Source organism: Chelon labrosus, assembly GCF_963514085.1.
Source record: "Chelon labrosus genome assembly, chromosome: 13".
In the NCBI taxonomy this organism is placed as follows: Eukaryota; Metazoa; Chordata; class Actinopteri; order Mugiliformes; family Mugilidae; genus Chelon; species Chelon labrosus.
The window spans coordinates 13,991,944-14,011,367 of record NC_140346.1 but is presented as its reverse complement, the minus strand read 5'-3'; the positions used below and the strand labels follow the sequence as shown (position 1 = coordinate 14,011,367).

At 42.6% G+C, this 19,424-nt stretch overlaps 1 protein-coding gene across 1 annotated transcript; it reads left to right on the top strand.

Moving 5' to 3' along the window:
- Positions 1-242: 242 nt before the first annotated feature.
- Positions 243-19,169, top strand: LOC311498213 (kinase suppressor of Ras 1-like). Its single transcript, XM_084558714.1, has 18 exons — positions 243-533; positions 4,641-4,788; positions 5,851-6,235; positions 6,473-6,597; positions 6,730-6,790; positions 8,458-8,541; positions 8,624-8,685; positions 8,795-8,907; positions 9,080-9,257; positions 9,810-9,861; positions 10,951-11,005; positions 11,901-12,155; positions 12,244-12,440; positions 12,531-12,627; positions 13,105-13,238; positions 13,347-13,478; positions 13,718-13,853; positions 16,452-19,169. The coding sequence occupies exons 1-18, from the start codon at positions 531-533 to the stop codon at positions 16,572-16,574; spliced, it is 2,340 nt and encodes a 779-aa protein (XP_084414840.1). The 5' UTR covers positions 243-530; the 3' UTR covers positions 16,575-19,169.
- Positions 19,170-19,424: the final 255 nt, after the last annotated feature.

Below are 19,424 nucleotides of genomic sequence, written 5' to 3'. Positions count from 1 at the left end.
GCAGAAGTTGAGAAAAAAAGGGCATGCAGAGGAAGTGGAGGATTTCTTGTGAAGCAGGGTGGGGTGCAGCACTGATTAGACACTGAAAAACAGTAGCTTCCGGAAACATGTGTAATGACGGCAAAGATTATCACAGTCGCACACACATGGATAGCAACTGGAAGTGGAAAACGGCAGCCGAAGTCTAGAAAATGAGCAGCTCAGATGATGATAATAATAATATTAGTGGTAAATGTGTGAAGGACACAACTGACACAAAATGAAACTGAAACCGCAGTGACCCACATGGAGTCACTGGTCACTGATGCACAGCCTTGGAATGCCAGGAAGACATTTGCCGAGAGACTGAGAGCGAGTGGGAGGGAGCTGTAAGAGGGAGGGAGGAGAAAACCAGGGAGTGATAACTGTGCTGGGAAGATTTATTAGCTGTGTGTTTCCCAGCAGCCTCTTGAGCAGGCGGATTGCTCTGTAACAGTTTCCTGGATTGTAATAGCAAGGGGCTCCAATGTTCAGTAGATACTGCCAACCACATGGTAACGTACAGAACGACAACCTCTGCTGTGTCTGTTTGCCAGCTTTTGGCATGTGCAACCTGGGATAGAGGCGTTAGGAAAACAGTTCACTTCCTTATTGTTTCAACCCCAGGCGGTTCCAGTGAGTGAGTTTGGGTGTTTGTGTGTGCGTGGTCGGTTTGTGTCGGCGTTGGCAGGGGTGAGTTTCAGGACAGATTTTTCTGTTTGCCTGTGAGGTGGAGGCGTACTGTGTCACTCTGTGACTCTGACCCTCTCATTCAGTCTGTGCGGTTTCCTCAAAGGTTTGCTTCTGTGCGTATAAGAATATTCACAGGACAGCTGCAATTAGTGACAGTGGAAAATATTTTAGTAGGAATTTGGTTTCCCTTCAGCGATTTAGAAGAAAGTTATTTTTCCCGTCAGCGTCCTGTCTTGCCGTGTCCTGTCTTTCCTCTTCTTTCCTTTCCTTCCCTTTTGGGTTTTCGTCACCTGTAAACACAGAACACAGGGAGCTGAGGCATGCCCAGGCACTGCCCAGGTATCGGTATGTGTCAGCTTTGCAAGGTGTGACGTCTGTTTCTCCTACCTTTACTTTTTAACTTGTTATGGAAGCGGCATTGACACAAGACCAGTTTTATTTGTAGACAGCAAAATCCCTTTAACCTGTCAAACCTGGGCTGTACCTGTTTCGGCGCAGAGGATCGCTTATTCGTCTTGACCTGGCAGCAACAGCGTCTGTTGCTACGTTCAGCAACACAACAGTGGGTTGTCACTGGGGTTGTTTGTATTGCAGCAGGGATGCAGTGCAGTTTCATTATGACCTCACCAGGAGAGTTTCATAAGTGGAGAGTTGTGTCTTTAGTGATTTTCACACGCTTTCCAGCTATCAGGAGGAGAATGTCGCGTGAACCGTTAGGTGTTTGCACTAAATGTTTTATTATGAAAAATGACCAGATGTCAGATGTCCCTTCCTGTGTCTGACTCACTGCCCTCCACTTGGCTTCTGTAAACCAGGCCCATGTTTTTCACCGAAATGAACCAGGGAGCAACCTCTGGGATGCTTCTGAAACGTGCTGCGGCAGGTCTGGTGGAATAACAGGCGCTGTGTAGAGCGGCCGCAGTCAGCTCCGGCAGCTGTGTTGCAGCTGGAATGCGAAGCAGCTGCCTCAAGTGGAATGCCAGGGTTAGTGGTTGGAGAGAAGAGAGACTACCAGACCCAAGTGGACAGTTTCTGTTCTCCACAGATGGCTACAGGGTACATTACCTGCTACTAGTGCGACACACTCCAATCTTAGACCGAACTGTTTGCGGTAAAGTTGCATTGGTGTTGATGCAGGCGCTGGGTTATGACAAGGAAGTAGAATTCATACAGTAAAAAGACGATATAATTAAACTGCAGTCGCAAAAAGTTTTTGAAGGAAACACGGCTGTGACTGGAAATGTTCCCCAATGATATATTCATTCATTCTTTTTCTGTAACATCTTGTCCTCTGGAGGGTCGTGGGAGGGCTGGAGCCTATCCCAGATGTCATTGGGCGAGAGGCGGGGTACACCCTGGACAGGTCGCCAGTCTATCGCAGGGCCAACACAGAGAGACAGACAACCATTCACACCTACGGCCAATTTAGAATCACCAGTTAACCTAACAAGCATGTCTTTGGACAGTGGGAGGAAGCCAGAGTACCTGGAGATAACCCACGCACTCCACACATAAAGGCCCCAGTTGGCCGATGTGAGGCATCAGTGCTAACCACCTCACCACCGTGCCGCCCTCCAATGATATATTCTTCCACCAAAATATAGATTCCTCATCAGTTATAATATATTCTTCTTTCTGGTTCTGTTAAGACTCTGGCGGGACTCGGTTAAGATTCAATCTGAGAATTGAAAGAAATCTGCTCACAAAGCGTTGTGCTGTCAAAATGACACATCTGCCCATTTGTTCACACAAGCACACACACACACACCAGTGCCAAGCCCTTGGTTCAGTGTCTTTGAGATACGATGGAGCAATGAAGGAAAGCAAAAACTATAATGGAAATGATTTCTTGTTTGCTTTTTTGGAAAGCTATTTGTGCAGCCTGATAATGATGAGTTACAGTAATCCAGCTATCAAGAAACAAATGCGTGACAAAGTATATGATGAGATAGTGTATCTCCAAAGTGCTTAGGGCCAAAAACAATAACTTCTGTTTTATCTGAGTTTCAAAGTAGGAAGTTACAGGTCATTCAAGCCTTTATGTCTTTAAGGTACGGTTGGAGTTTAACCAGCTGATTAGTTTTATCTGGCTTCATGGATAAACATAGCTGGGTGTCGTCTGCATAGCAATGGAAACTTATGCAGCTTTGAATAACTTTAACTAATAATATTGCCTAATTGATGTATAAGCTTGGAAGGATGGGACCGAGGTGGACAAGTGGACACCTTTTATCAGTTTAGCAGTTTAGCAACGTGTTTACAGAACAATGTCAACACATTTGCTCTAAGGGAGAGCACAGAGAGGCATAAGTAGTTTACTTGTTCTGATGATAATTTACCTCATGTTACATTTTCTGCTTGCTCTCTAAGATTTTCAGTAACAGGACACTTTGCTCCTATTAAAAAAAGTTGGTGTGGAGCCTTGGATTGTATTGCACGGTAAGCTGAAGTCTATAAACACCATTCGTATGTGAAGTACACTGATCAGGCATAACATTATGACCACCTACCTAATGTTGTGTAGGTCTCCCTTGTGCCTCTAAAACAGTTGTGACTCATCAGAGAATGGACATGGGCCTTCTGAGGGTGTCCTGTGGTCAACACCTTGAGCTGTTTTTCATGTTTTATTTAGTTGTTCCTAAACCGTTTTTGTGTGTGTGTCTGTGTCAGGCTGCATCCTGCTGGGGATGGCTGCTACCATCAAGGAGTGTCATTGCTATGGGGTGGGGGTGCCTGGTCTAGTCTAGGTTGGTGGTACATGACTAAGTAACATCCACATGAATGCCAGGTCCAGAAGTTGTCAGCAGAACATTACATTGTCACAAGATGGTCAGTGTTATTTACTTCCCTAATGGCATTATGTTATGCCTCATCATTGTATGTATGTGTCCTGTCGGTGGCAGTTGGGCCTTTATATGCTTCAAGACAAGCCTCCTGAAGTATTTCGTGATGACGGGTGTGAGTGCGACGGGACGATAGCAGTTGAGGCAGGACACTGAAGACATATACTGATGTGGATGCACAGAGTTTACACATCAGGAGGAGCTGTCCTATAGTTGGAGATGGCCTGGATTCATTGCCTCTCTGTTCTCAAGGCTGTCTCGTCACCTGCTCTGAAAGCGAGGTCCTTGGTGAACCTTCACAGTCATCTACAGCTTCTGACTGGAGTGAACACTGATGGTTTATGAGACAGTCACATGTTTAGATTAGATTAGATACAATAAGATTACATTAGATCATGTTGCATTAGATTACATTAGATTAGAGTTCTGGGCCACATTGATGGGCCGCCTACTCAACTGACCATCCTCTGCTTAACAGCTCACTTGTTTCTAAATCAGTGGGTTTAATGTTTTATTTTTCTTGCCAATTAACCAGTTTTTCCTTTTTGACAGCCCGACTATTAAGATCAGTCTGTTTACAGTAACCCTCGAATCTCCTCTTTCCTTAATTCTGCTGAAGCTTGTCCAGACGCCTACAGAGATATCTTGGTAGATTGAAATATTTAGCCCTTTTAAATCTTGTGATTTGATTTAATGTCCCTTCTTGTGCAGTGTTTATATAAGGACTGAAGCTTAGCATTCAACAGAATTAAGTTGTTAAACTGTTATGGGTCATTATGAGGTTTAAATAAGAAAATGCCATGATACAATATCCTTACTGCTAGATAATACGGTATTAAACTAGTGCATATAAATAAATAAATGAAATAAATGAAAAGTTTTATTCAAGTGTCATGTACTATTACTAGTCAAAGGGCTAAATAGTATCGTGTAGGTCCTCAAGACTTGCAATGCACACTGAATCCCAGACACGCACACTCAGTTTACTGTCTAACCTGGTGACTATTGCCGTAATAGAATTGCTATTTGCAGATTTGTCTTTTTCTTAAATCGGTCAGTGACAGATAACCCAATTGTCTCCTTCAGGCTGCAGCAGAGAAGCTCTCAGAGGACGGGTTACTGCAGCTGTCGAGCTCTGAGCTGCAGGGAATCATGAGACGCCTGAGCTCAAACTCGGAGGACCGCTCTCGCCTCACTGCTGCCCTTTCCTGTTTGAAGACTGTTAGCGAAAAAGGTGAAAGAAAAAAAACTCTGACGTTTTGTTGGAAGGGTTCATGTATTAAGCTGCATTCTGATTTTTTTTTAGCGTTTCTTGTACTGGCTTGTGAGCATAGGCCAGGTCTGCCCATGTCCTGGGGGCTCGGTACCTTTTTGTGTGCACAAATGTGCTTGAATATGCAAAGTCTTTTCAAGAGCAGCTGTAGTACGCCAACAAACTCAGTCTACGATGAAGAGGCAGTTTTATAACAAATGCAGAGCAGCATTTTTTTCTAGCTTGGGGACCCCTTTTCTGCTAAAATAATGGCATAGAGGATACAAGGTTCGTCTGTGGGGTGGCTAGGCTCAGCCTCAGACCTAGGCGGTGAGGAGGGAGCTTGGAGTAGGGCTGTTGCCCTTTACCGTTGAAGGGTGATTGAGGTGGTTTGTGCATCTGGTGAGGAAGCCTGCTGCACCTCACCTTGGACATTTACCAGGCACAACAAGCTGACAGGAGACCCCGAAGTAGAGACAAAATTCATCTTATGGATTATATTTCTGATAGTAAAAGGCGTTGCTAGGGAGATAGCCGTATGGAATATACTAATGGATGGACGGCGATTGATCTGTTCTATCTTCCTGACACACAAAGATATGATGTTATTAGACTTCCTGATTTGTACTCAGATGTGCATGAAACATGATACTGATGTAGGTGGTTATGCGCCTATCAAGTGTAAACATGGTGGAAGTAAAGTACTTGCCAAGTACCGAAACTTGTGCCTAACACCTTGATGAACAATTTAGTGTAGTCAAAAAGGACTGAGGATTGTATTGATTAGACTGGCTTGCTTTGTGACAAAGCTACTGCCTTTGACACACAGCCTCAGGCATCTTTGTCTTTGTTACTCTAGATACCTTGTTGTCATGGTATTTTCATATGTCTAATGGCCTTTGAACCCGGGCAAGTGTTAACTGCAAAAACCACTGTCACCTAACTTGGTTTAAGTGTATTATATTTGGAAAGCAATCATTCCAACCATTTCTTTGTGACGCGTCTTCTACTTACAAACTTCTGACCATTGCACTTTGATTTTAGGAGGTGACAAAAGGCTAGGCTCCTGCAGCTCTCAGTCCCAACAGGGCAGCAATGTCTTCCTTCCCGTTAGCCCATCCTCCGGCTCCAGGAACCCTTCAACTCCCCTGCAGCCTAACAGCGCACACGGCCGCTCCATCTCCATATCGGTGGTACCTTGTTCAGATGACCAGAGACCGAGCATATCAGCCGAGGAAATGGCTGATGCATTCATTTTGGAGCCGAGCACCCCTCGAGGCACTCGAGTGTCAAAGACGCAAACTGCCAAGTCCTCGCACACGCCACCACCGCCTTCCCGTAAACTGCTGCAGCTCCTCCCCAACATGACAAGAAGCAAAAGCCATGAGTCACAGCTGGCTAACCGGATCGAGGATACTGCCACACTCAAGTAGGTTTTGGCATACGTTCTGCAGTTGTGTATTTAACAGGCCTGTTGCCGTATAATTTCCAAAATGACGATTATTATTGAGTCGATTATTAAATTTTGGTAGTGTTATCACCACAACTGGCAAAACTGTCATTAAGTTTACAGCTTCCATGTAATTTAATAATCACACATGTACAAAGCAAGGAAGACAAATTACACTCAGAAACTGAAGTAATTAGTTGATCTCTGTCTTTGCAGGGGATGTGCGAAGAACAAAGTGACTGCAATTCAGATCAACAACTGTGGAAACAGCCTCGAGGAGTCGGCACTGAGGTCACCTCTCTCTGCCCGGACATTACCCGCTGGCCCCACTCTGCTGGACAGTGAGTCCCCATGACCGATACTGGGTTTAGTTTCTGCTCTCACGGTCTTACTAGTGCTTCTGTTGTTGGGCTAATTTAGTCGCTGGCTGTTTTTTATGTTTTTGACATGCTGCTTTCTTATTTTCCCCACAGACATGCAAAGGAGTTCGCCCCGGACGATGAGGCGGGACATTGGCCTGGCCGTAACACACAGGTCAGTTAAAGCTAGACCACGGAGATCATGTTTTTAGCCAGAGTGGGTTTTGCGTTAAACTTTTATCCAGCTTTTTTTACAGTATTTTTAAGCAGATATGCTTTTTGTTTTATCGACTTGATTTATTTTCGGGAAAAATAAATATTTCGTTTACATAGACTTCCTTTTCGAGTCGGCTGTCTTCTCTGGCTAATCTGTGTACATGGTTTGTTCTCAAAAATAGACCTCAAGAGAGTCCCTTCACCAAGAAACACCACAGTCTACATTAGTTCACGGTTAAATATAGAAAGATCATGTTGCCCTCCCTCCTCTCTTCCAGCCTTACTATTCTTGGCTTTTACCACTACCAAGGGTATCATACGCTCTGACAATTTGGGACTGGTTTTCTCTAAAGTCCTCTAAAAGAAAATCACTCCTCAGCACCCTCCTTTAACATCACGGTGTATATGTTCAGGGACATGTTCACTGATAAGATCATTCCATCATTTGATCAGTTACAAAAGTAATATAACATACCTCGGTCTCAGTTTTTCTTAAAATACCTGCAACTGATACTCCTGGAAGACCCTCACAGCATAGAGATAAACCTAAAATGTATAATTGCCTCTGTAAAAACTGACATGCACAGCAACCATACGACGCTTTCTTATTAATATGGCAAGATGACCTAGAAAAGGAGGATGCAGAAGAACAGTGACAGACAACAACAGATTCATGGGCTTAGTCTGCGTAAGAAATAAACTTTTACAGTTCAAGGTAGAGCATCATCTGCACTGGTCTAAACAGAAGCTCAGCAAAACATTGCCACAACCAGATCCTTTGCAGCAGCATCATTAGATCATGTGTTTTGAAGCTGTCAGAGAATCTCAGATGATTCATTGGCGGTTGGCAAACTATCTTGCTGGTGTATTACCACCACCTGGTGGACTGGAGTGTGGATCAGTAGATCTACAGCACTTTGTAGCGCCTCACTCTCCATTTGTTTACATCCACTTTGCTGTGAGTTGCGTTCAGTCCAGTCTGTACTCTGAGCTCATTTTATTTTAATGGTCCTTTTACTGCTTTACCCGCAGTACGAACTTTCAGACTAAATAACCAGGGTAGTTTGTTCCCTCTGGGTTTGTGTTGCATTGCATCCTAAAGGGGCCGCATTAACGAGGACGATGACAAAAAATATTCGCCAACGAACATTTTTTTCTGTGACTAAGACGAGATGTTGACAGGCTAAAAGTAATATCTGATGATAAAAAGGATGACGAGATGTGTGCCTTTTTTTCTGTTATCGAAACAAGACTGAGACATATTTAAACAGCGACAGCAGAGTGTATAATAGATAAGCTTTTAGCAAACTAAAATTATCCTTACATGTAGTCCCTGGAATGGATCCTTCTTGTGCACAAGTCCAAATACAAAGTAATACAGTAAACCATTCCAGTTGCAAGCATGCAGTTTATCATTTAAGATTTTTGAAATGTTATTTTGCTTCAAAAGGTGTGATTTCATGTACACAAGCTTATCACATGTGCATTCAATACCATAACCACTAGTTAAATCATCATCAGCCATTGAGGGTAAAATCAAGAAGATGGACTACTAGTTTACTCGAAGATGACGTCCGTTTGATCGTGATTTTTTTCCGTCTTTCTTCCTTCAACTGTCCTTTGTAGGTTTTCAACCAAGTCCTGGCTCTCGCAGGTGTGCCAAGTGTGCAACAAGAACATGATGTTTGGTGTCAAGTGCAAACACTGCAAGTAAGTAACCTCCCTCACTGTCTGATCATAATACAACCTAATCGTGGTCACGTTAGTGTACATCACGTCCATCTGTTCGCAGGTTAAAGTGCCACAACAAATGTACCAAAGACGTGCCCTCGTGTCGAATATCGTTTCTCACATGTAAGCAACAACGTCAACACACACAGTTTGTGCATTAGAGCAGTCTGAGACTAATAGTCCATGCTGAGTAGTGCTTTCTGTTGATGCCACATTTTAATCTGACTTGTAGTGCCAAGGATTCGCAGGGCCGAGTCGGTGCCATCAGATATCAATAATAGGATTGACCATACGACAGAGATCCCTCAACAGTTTGGTACTTTGCCAAAGGCAATGGTCAAAAGGGTAAGTACAGCTTCATTGTCAACATTTTATTGTTTTACTGTATTAGTCGTTTTTTATTCTCGAGGAGATAATTAGGAATGCAGGGCAGTATCAAGGGTGTCAGAGTGTCAGAGGAAAGTCCTTACAACTAAAATAGTGGACCTGTGTGTGTGTGTGTGTGTGTGTGCACCAGCAGGACCCTGTCCCCAGTTTCAACCAGCTGGACTCCAGCAGTAACCCGTCATCAGCGACCTCCTCCACGCCTTCCTCCCCAGCACATTTGCAGCAGAGCAACCCCCCGAGCGTCAGCGCCACCCCTCCGCCCAACCAGTCACCGCAGGGCTCCCGGGACGGCCGCTTCCACTTCCCAGGTCAGCAGCTTGTCTATGGTGTCAAAGATGCTCAGGAACCCCGTGTAATGTAAACAGGGGTCCAACAAAAAGAGCAATGTGTTTCAGCTGGTGCTGGGGCCTGAAAAGACCAGGAGCTAATGCGACCTGTGTTCAGCAGTGGCTAACAGGTGTAACAGGCGGTGTAAGATAAATAAGGATTTTTCTTAATTTGCTGCTGTGGTTCAGAAGGCAGAGTGGGTTGTCTGTGAACCAGAGGGATAGCGTTGCAATTCTCAGTACGTGCCACATGCCAAGGTGTCCTTGAGTAAGACACTGAACCCCGAGTTACTCCCAATGCTTGGCACTGATGTGTGTGTCCTTGTGTGAATGAATGGGTGGATGTGTCATTGTGACTGTAAAGTGCTTTGAGTACCAAACAGGCAGAAAAGACTATTTACCAGATTAAAATATAGAGCTGGTAAAGTCATCTTATGTCCTGAAGTCATATGCAGCAAGTATTTACGTAGCATCATTTGACTCATTGGTTTTGTAGTTTTGTGTGCTGTGTTCTGATGTTGTCTTCTTCAACAGATGTTCCTGATTCAAACAATGTTCTGCATCCTGGCGGCTGCTGTGAGTCTGGGTAAGAAACAAAGATCCAGTAGCACACGTCTGTGTCTGCTACTAAAAGTAGTTACCGTGAACTACGATGTTTGTTTAGATATGTGTTTTATATGTGTTGGCTGATAGGTGTCGCCATTGAATTAAGTTTATGTCTACATTGAAACGTCGTTCAGAGTAATTGCGTAATCCTCCTGGTTAATTTAGCACTACATTTTATTCTAATGAAAGCTGTCTTTCAAACGTTTATTCACATTTTAACATAAAGTCTATGAACGAAGAAAGCATTTCAAACTTTTACCAAAGGATACAATACATCCCCAAAGTTAAGATTTATTCAGTGTAGGCCTAACTAGTAAAGGTGTACCATAGTACACTCCAAGTAGTCTGCAATTAAATAGGATTTCATTTGAAACTTCTATGGCTTGTCGTGGTTGTAACTGGAAATGTAACTGTATTATTTATGTGAAAAAAAGGCTGCTTACACACACTTAGAGCGCAATATTAAGGGCATTTACGTCAAATGTACGTAATTTAGTTTAGTTTCAAGGTCTATATGCAAATAAATAAAATGCATAAATCTGCGAATCCACCAGAAAGCAGCTTTGCTATACTATCAACAACTCTCAAGCACTGACTGTAGATTATACAGAGTGCTTAAAATATGATAATACTGTATATCAACGAGAAAGGAAATTTAAAAACTGAAAAATGGCTTTTTAACAACAAAATTCTCATTTTAAATTTTCTTAAGACACCAGGGTTTACAAAAATAAAGAACAGAGGTCACATGTCTCCAGTACTAAGCAATGGGAACCACAGGAAGAGGAGGTTTTGGTCCTAAGCCACCCTGTTCCTGGGTCTGCCTCTTTGGTGCATTTCCACATTAATTCATTCACAGGATAGAGGATATAGCAGAACTACACAAAGAGTAAGAGGAAGCTAACATAGCCACAGGTCATTACAGAAGTTGAGAAAACAAACAAACACCAAATAACTCGATGTGTATTGGCCTCAAGTATCATCCAGGCTGGTACTTTATTTTTTATTTCTTAGCGTTGTAGTCCTGAAAATCCTTTAGTTGGTGGCTAATTCTTGTGTTTTTCTCTAGAGTGTCACAGGTGGCAGCTACTGAAACACAGCTAATAGCAGCAGAACAGAATGGGGTGAGTACCGACAGTCACATACAATGATTTACATCACAAAAAGACCCGCAAAAACCTTTGTTTAATTATTTATTTATAGAAAAGTTGTACATATGTGTCTGTAATGTGGAAAGGTAAAATGCGTAATGATGCATTTACAGTACATAGGAAACAAAAATGTCATTAAGAAATCCTTAATACAGTAGTAACGTGACCACCGTGAAGGATGTAGGAGGTTTTGTTTGTGGCGCCGCAGTCATTCAACCGGTGCCAACACAGCGGATCCTCTGCCTTCCACAAATTTTGCCTCTTTGTCTTTAGTTTTAATTTAGTATCCGTGTGTAGTAACAATGAGCTGAGCTCCAAACACAATACATCACGGTGTGGAGCTCCTCCAGCACACATCTGTTGCACGTGCAAAGGTTATACCGTTGGAGTTCAGACAGAACTTGAGGAACTTAGAAGTCGGGCGGAGAGCTTGCTGTCTTTGTTCTCCAATGGTGCAATCCGGGGCATGTCACCGCTGGGTGTCGGTTTCAGGCTGTCATTGTTGCTCCACGCAGCTTACACTCAGCTCGCACTGAGTTTTAACTGATCAGTCATCAGAATCCATATTCCCTTTTTGCCAAGAGGCAAGTAAAGTAAAGTAAACAAGCAACCACAAGTCACGATGCTGCCTCCGGTGCTCCACTGCAGCATTGTGCAATACGTAGCGCTGCATGATTTCAAGTCAAGAAAGCATTTTCCCAGAAACAGAGTAGTGTGTAACCGCCTAGAAACTTATGACCTCAGCTACAAATGTAGATAATGACAATAGGTTCTTTTACTTTTTTATACCCCAGTATAAATTGCCACGAATAATTAACTAAACATTGAGTGCCCATGTTTACTTTGATTATTCTGCCTTTTGTACCAGGAGGAGGAGGAGGATGAGGCAGAGGAGTCCTTACCAGCTGAGGATGAGGAAGCCGCTGACACAACTGAAAGAAAACGGAGCTTTTCCACTGAGGAGTGCGATGAGGACGGTCTGGAAGATCTGCCCTTGTGCCGTCGCGGGGCCACCGGCCGCTCCCGTGGCCTCGTCTCTCGCATGGCCAGCCAGACCAGTGTCTACCTCCAGGAGTGGGACATTCCTTATGAGCAGCTGCAGCTGGGAGAACTTATTGGCAAGGTGAGGTGACGCTAGCACCACACACAAAGAAACACCCCTCCAACTTTTGGGTCAAGCACAGCTGATGCTTTTTCTCTTTTCTTTCCAGGGTCGCTGGGGGAAGGTGCATAAAGGCCGCTGGCACGGCGAGGTGGCCATTCGCCTGCTGGAGATTGATGGCAACAACCAGGACCATCTGAAAGTCTTCAAGAAGGAGGTGATGAACTACAGGCAGACCAGGCATGAGAACGTCGTCCTGTTCATGGGCGCTTGCATGGCACCTCCTCACCTGGCTATCATCACAAGGTACAGCTGCACGACGCGTCGCACACGCAGTTTTGATTTTGAATTGCAAGTACATTTTTGCCAATACAACTGCATTTGCTTCCTTTGCAGTTTTTGTAAAGGGTTGACTCTGCACTCTGTTGTAAGAGAACGAGGTCACTTGCTGGACATCAATAAAACCAGACAGATTGCACAGGATATTGTAAAGGTATGCAAATCTCGAGCCCAAACAAACAAACAATCTGTGTAACAGAATAACTTTTCCCCTTTCAATGGTCAATAACCACACTTTTTTGTGTCTGGTGGCAGGTTGTTTGACCAGGAAATGTCACGGACAAGTGTATTTTAGCTTTTCAGTTCACACATATTTTGTTTCTCCTTCTTTATTCTATTATTATCTAACTTGTATTTGCATTGCGCTGCTGCTTCAACATCTAAATGCCCCTCTGGGGATCAATAAAGTTTTATCTTATCCTACACAAAGATAAGGACTGTGTGTGTGGTTTATGAAGCAATCCTTTTTAAACTTAAATATCAGTACAAAGTGCACAGCATACGCACTTAAATAATAATATATCATGAGGACATGCAAACTCCACACAGAAAGGCCCCAGATGGCAGATGGTTTTGAACCCAGAACCTTCTTGGAAATGTTTTGTATTCACCAAATCCTTCTCTGTTTCAGGGAATGGGCTATCTGCATGCCAAAGGCATCATTCACAAGGACCTGAAGTCTAAGAACGTGTTCTATGACACAAACAGGGTGGTCATTACAGATTTCGGCCTGTTTGGGATGTCTGGAGTGGTACAGGAAGGCAGGTACGGGTGAAACAGGCGGTACTCCCCAAAATGACTTTGTGTCCCTGGTGAGCTACAGTTGTTTTCTTCATTCTTGCTCTTTGTGTGTGTCTGTATGTGTGTGTTTAGAAGAAAGAACGTCCTGCGGATACCTCAGGGCTGGATCTACTACTTGGCTCCAGAGATAGTTCAAAAGATGAGCCCAGCGCTGGATGAGGACCAGCTGCCTTTCTCCAAAGCTGCTGACGTTTATGCATTTGGGTAGTGATTGATCCAGATTACATTAAATAATGTTCAGGTTGTCCAACAAGTGCTTATGACGCTGCTTGAAATACAAAGACGCTGCTATTGTTGATTTGAAGAAAGATTTAAATCAATTTTTATATAACCGCTAACGTACCAGTCATTTTTCTGTATCCTTATTTTAAACACACAGATGCAATGAGAATGAAATGTTCTTGTACATAGTTTCCAATGTCTGGTTTTTGTGTCATTTTCAGAACAATCTTGTACGAACTGCAGATGGGCGAATGGCCCATGACCAACCAGCCTGTTGAAACTAAAATCTGGCTCGTGGGCAGCAACAGGGGCATTAAGAAGGTGCTGACGGAGGCTAATCTGGGCAAGGAGGTCACGGTGAGTCTGGTTTTATAAGAACATGGGTGTGCCAACAAGAGAAAAGAAAGGGACAAAAAAAAATTATATACAGTATAAAATCAGACGGATATATATGAGCTGCTGTACTCTCACTAAAATGCTCTCTATCATCTACTAGCAGTTAATTAGACTTAAACAATTACAATGTTTTCTCAAAATTTAGTACTGAACTTGTATTTCCTGTGCACCAATTATTAATCTGCGGTAAATTTACAGCCTTAGTGTAGCATCAAGGTTCTGCACTGGCAGTCGCTGTGTTTTGACAGTTATGTAAGGTGATAGACGCTCGGCAGATGTGCAGTCATGTCAGAAATGTTTCTGCTTGGGTGGACACCACCTGTGAGACCAGGGCGGGGGGTAAGCAGGCTGTTGTGCATACTCGCTTGTGTGTGCTCTAGTTCAGTCTTAAAGGGGAACTACTGTTTTTTTTACAACCTGGACCTTATTTCTGGCATAAAATACAGTCACTTTACTCACCCATATAACTTTTGTGTAAATTGTATTCCTTTGGGAGATATTTAGATTCGCGTATATCCATGTAGTCGGAGTGACTGGGGCACCGAAACGCAGCCTCTAAATAACACATTATCTGCTGCGAAACTCGTTCATTTCACCAATATTTTGTTATCGTACGTTATCGTGCTATTCCCCATTGAGTCCGGAGTTACCTTTTATCATCATGATGTCTTCTGACAGTTGGCTTGTTTACCTGTAATTTGCTGCTGCCGACCGCCGCGAGTCCACACGGTGCTCGGAGACGACATCATCCAGGTCAGAAGACATCATCCGGGGTCTGTAGGTCAATCTACAGACCCCGGATGATGATAACAGGTAACTCCGGTCTCAACGGGGAATAGCACTAGCGTATGATAACAAAACATTGGTGAAATGAACAAGTTTCGTGGCAGATAATGCGTTATTTAGAGGCTGCCTTTCGGTGCCCCAGTCACTCCCACTATATGGATATACGCTGATCTAATTATCTCCCGAAGGAATACAAATTACAGAAAAGTTATATGGTGAGTAAACAACCGTATTTTATGCCAGAAATAAGGTCCAGTTTGTAAAAAAAAAAAAAAAAAAAAGTAGTTCCCCTTTAAATGCGATCTTACCTAAAGACAAATGGGAAGTACACAAGAATTGATGGATGCCACAACTAAGCTCTAAAGTCTAAATTGTTCCCTACGCGGAATTCATGCATGAGGCCGACTGTTCTTGCCGCTTGATGACACATGCGTGTTTCTGAGCGTGTAGAAGAACAGCATATATTCTACATTACTGAATGTGAAAACATAGATTGTTTAATACATATATCGATATATATATATATACGTATATCGATTTTAAATATGGAATTTCCTCAGAATTGAAACCCTGATAGCAGCTGTGCTTTATGACCCTTTATTCCTGATAGCAAGTTCTCAAATGTCATAAACTTCATATCCATTGAAAATGAATTATAGCTTGTTGCTTCCCACTGGTGTGAATGCTGCATAAGTCTTCCTGAATCTTTCCTGGAGTTTTCTTTGCTTGTCGTCCCTTTAGACAGCACTGTATTTCACTTTACTTTAATCTTTTGTGAAGCACTTTGGTTCACCCGTGGGTCTTCGTAAGGTGCTATATAAATAAAGTACATTTACATTTAATCTCGCTCACCTTTACTTTCAACTTTCAAACATCTTCTGAACCCGTGTCCTGTTGCGTACCAAAAAGTTTGCATTTTAGGTTTCTTCCTTCATTACATAATAATCTTCATCTGGACTCATGAATGCAACACTGATTTAATGTCAGTGTATTTGCATATGAGGATTTAGGGCGGCACAGCGGAGAGATGGTTAGCACTGATGCCTCACAGCGATAAGGTCCTGGGTTCAAATCCATGGGAGTTTCTTGCATGTTCTCCCTGTGTCTGCGTGGGTTCTCTCCGGCCTCCTCCCACCGTCCAAAGACATGATCATTAGGTTCATTGGTGATTCTAAAGTGGCCGTAGGTGTGCATGTGAGTGTGAATGGTTGTCTGTCTCTCTGTGTTAGCCCTGTGATAGACGGGCGACCTGTCCAGGGCGTACACCGCCTCTCGCCCGATGACAGCTGGGATAGGCTCCAGCAGACCCCACGACCCTTCACAGGACTAAGCGGTTACAGAAGATGAACGAATGAATGAAAGGATTTAGCTGTGCATTTCCCAGAAACGTGGTGATTTACATGACTTGTGTTCCTGCTGACTTGCTTTGAAGGTGTTAGGTTCTGGGTGCCCAACCAGAGGTACCTCATCTTTGGACTTTCCCATTCTTCCAGCATCCACATTAACGGTTCTGGATGAGGAGAGATCTTAAAATGTTATAAGCAGACAATCAACATGTATTTAGCACTTGTTTTCTCAACTCTCATATGAAGCTGTTTAAGAGAAAATGTTCGTCAAGTACTTCTGTACAATCAAATGTGGTTTGAATAAGTGTCATAAGTGGAGGCAGAGCTAAAAGAGTTGTAAACTAGTGAACAGCTTACTGATCAATGGAAACCCCAGATCAAACACTCTGCATCATCTCCTAATAATTTTTCTTTTTCTTCCCAACAGGAGATTCTGTCTGCCTGCTGGTCCTCTGGGGTCGAAGACAGGCCGACTTTCACCCAGCTGGCAGGCCAGCTGGAGAGACTCCCCAAACTGAACCGTAGACTGTCTCACCCCGGACACTTCTGAAAGACAACAGAGTATGTATCATAGAACCGGGGAGTACGCTCGCAGTCCTCGGCGAACGGGGCTGCAACACCCTGCGTACCGACATTGAAACCAAGAGAACCTTGATTCTGCATTTTCATCTCGTTAAACCGGAAATTATACGAACCAGTGCATCATCGATCAAGCGGAAAATGTTGCAAATAGTGTTTTGTAAAGAAATGTGAATATTATGAAGCTGTCCTGCTGGGAATGAACTAATATAAATGACGTTTTCTTATGTGACTACTGTTTTGTATTTTGATAAAAGACCTTGTAAGAATCGAATATTTTCATATCTAAGACGGTTATTTATGCTTCTTCTATTTTCTCACCCCAGTACACTTTTAAGGGATAGTTCAGTTTCTGGAGCTGTATTAGGTACATATCCCTGGGTTAGATAAAGTGTTGAAAATAATCTATAGTGTGCACCTAAACTTTTATTTAGATGGTACTCTGTTCTGAGCTTATACAGTCCTGTGCCTTCTCCACGGTTTCCTTTAGATCTCGCATTTCCATCTATAATCAGATTCCACCTGGCCAACTCGATCGTGAGTAGCCAGCTTTTAGTGCCTGTGTTCATTAAAATGTATCTCCAGCCAGCTCTCTGGATCTGATCTCAGTTTCGTGCTCTGACACCACGAGTTATTTATTGTTTTCCACCCTGACGTTAGTTAGACCTGAACTAAAACTCTGATTATAACTCCAGCCCCAGAAGCTCCCATGCAAACTGTAATCTCTGGTAATAAAGGCAAATAAGGACACATGCGGTCAGTGTGACTGCGTTAATAATTAACCACATGCTGGTGTGTTATTTAATGACAGAATCACACATTGTGTACTCATATCACATAAGTAAAATGTTCAATTATTGTTTAGATTTATTTATTATTTAGTTAGTTAACAGCTACAAGGACAGAATATTTTAAAAGGCTCTCATTACCCATGAACAAAGTCACTTATGGAGCTTTTTCCCGATGTGGCGATCATTTATAATAGTGGTTGTGTGTTTTTTCAGCTCAAGCAAAAGCACCCCTGTTGAGTGGGAGGTCTTTAATGTGACTCAGGACGCATTGTGTGTTCACATTATCAAAGGAATGAGGACAAATGCGACACAGACCACCTCCGAATGTGGTCGGAGATTGGATCTCTCGAATGTGATGGGATGCCCCAGGACGGATGTTAATGCAAGGTCTGAACGGGGCCTATGATCCTGTGTCCCTGTGCCCCATCACTCGTTCTCTGGGTGAAGACCCTGGGGTCATCGCCACTGCCACCAGGGCCTACATGCACAATGTCCCATGCACAAATAAATACAGCCACAGATTAATTTATTAAACCTTAAACTGTATTTATATTGAAAGAAGAGTTATTTTGACCCTGGTGTTAATATGTGATCTGTTTTATTTTATTATTTTTTTTGTTTTGTGATGACTCGTCCACATCAGATAGTTGCTTGTAACTTCTTCTCTTAGCCTCCATTCTTAGTCGGTTTGTTGGTCTGGTTAGCAGTTTCCCTTTTTAACTTGACTGCTCACATTTGTTTTTGTTTTTTTTATCCCATTTTTGAATAATAATTTTTTGCATGAATGTACATTTTTGTATCCAAAATGTGTGTACTGGTGGACGGTCAGCTGCCTTAAAATTCCTTAGTGATTTCAGCCCTTTCTAGTCTTAAGATAAAAAAAAAGTAGTGTTTACTCTAAGGATGCCAAATCAGAGTTTATGTTTAATGTTTGGTTGAACCAAAACTGCTGCATGTTTGAATTCATCTTTAGTGCTATCTATCTATCCGTCTAGCTGGGCTCACCCATGGATTTGTGCCGCATCCTTTGGACATATATGCATCATAACTGGAACATGCGTCTCTTTTAGAACTTTCCTGCTCATGATCAGGTCTGCTTTTAAACATAAAAAAACATGGATATCAGCCATTTATACAAATACATGGGCCTATAAATATATATATGGAGAGGCACTATAAAAGTAATGTTTGTCATTACTTTTATAGTAATGCACTTTGTATTGTTGTAATTGGATATTCCAGAAAAGTGAGCTCACCCAGATATGAGATGCACAGCTTTATTTATTACTATATTCACCTTTTTTTCATTGCCATGTAGGATGCACTTCAACCCTTTTAGTTTTGAAAATCATCTGATCTTTGCACGCTAATAACCACATCCCAGTCACGTGACTCTCAGGTTCACCGCATCATGAACAGGATGTGTCTACTTCGTGCTTCCTCAAGAAACAGTAAAACAATGTGCGCTTGCTGAATACACCTCAATGTAATGGTCTCCACATTGGCACATTGGAACTCAATCAAACACCATCAAACAAATTTACCTAAATCACATTCAGTACCCGTACAAAGATAACGTATGTTACTGGAGGTTGTATTTAATACAAAGTGTCCGTGTTTCTACAAAGTCTGGCTTCACATGTGAATACTGTGGAAATGTGTGTTAGTTTATTTTTTTCCTCTGGGTGGGTTGATGTAATCTTTACATTATTTTTGTACAGGATGTGTTAATATTTGTCTCAACAGCTGAAGACATTAAAGCTGATATTAAATGACTCTGTGTGCTCTTATATGTAGTTATAGTTTTTTTTTTTTTTTGTCAGAGATGGGACGTTCCTCAAAGACTGTATTCAAAAACCCAGTAAATCATTTAAAAGCAAACCTAAAATGTTACGCTGTACCTGCCTCTCTCACTCCTACTTTAGTACTGAGTCCTTGTCTTCTGTGTGCATGTGTGTGACTGAACAACACTCAAGTGTTAATCATAAATGGCTGTGTCGTGTCTTATCTGCAGTGACTAACTCATGACC

Excerpts from the sequence above, each read along its gene's own strand:
- LOC311498213 (XM_084558714.1), top strand. Across the intron at positions 8,542-8,623 it reads GTCAAGTGCAAACACTGCAA|GTTAAAGTGCCACAACAAAT; the intron begins GTAAGTAACCTC and ends ATCTGTTCGCAG. Across the intron at positions 13,239-13,346 it reads GGAGTGGTACAGGAAGGCAG|AAGAAAGAACGTCCTGCGGA; the intron begins GTACGGGTGAAA and ends GTGTGTGTTTAG.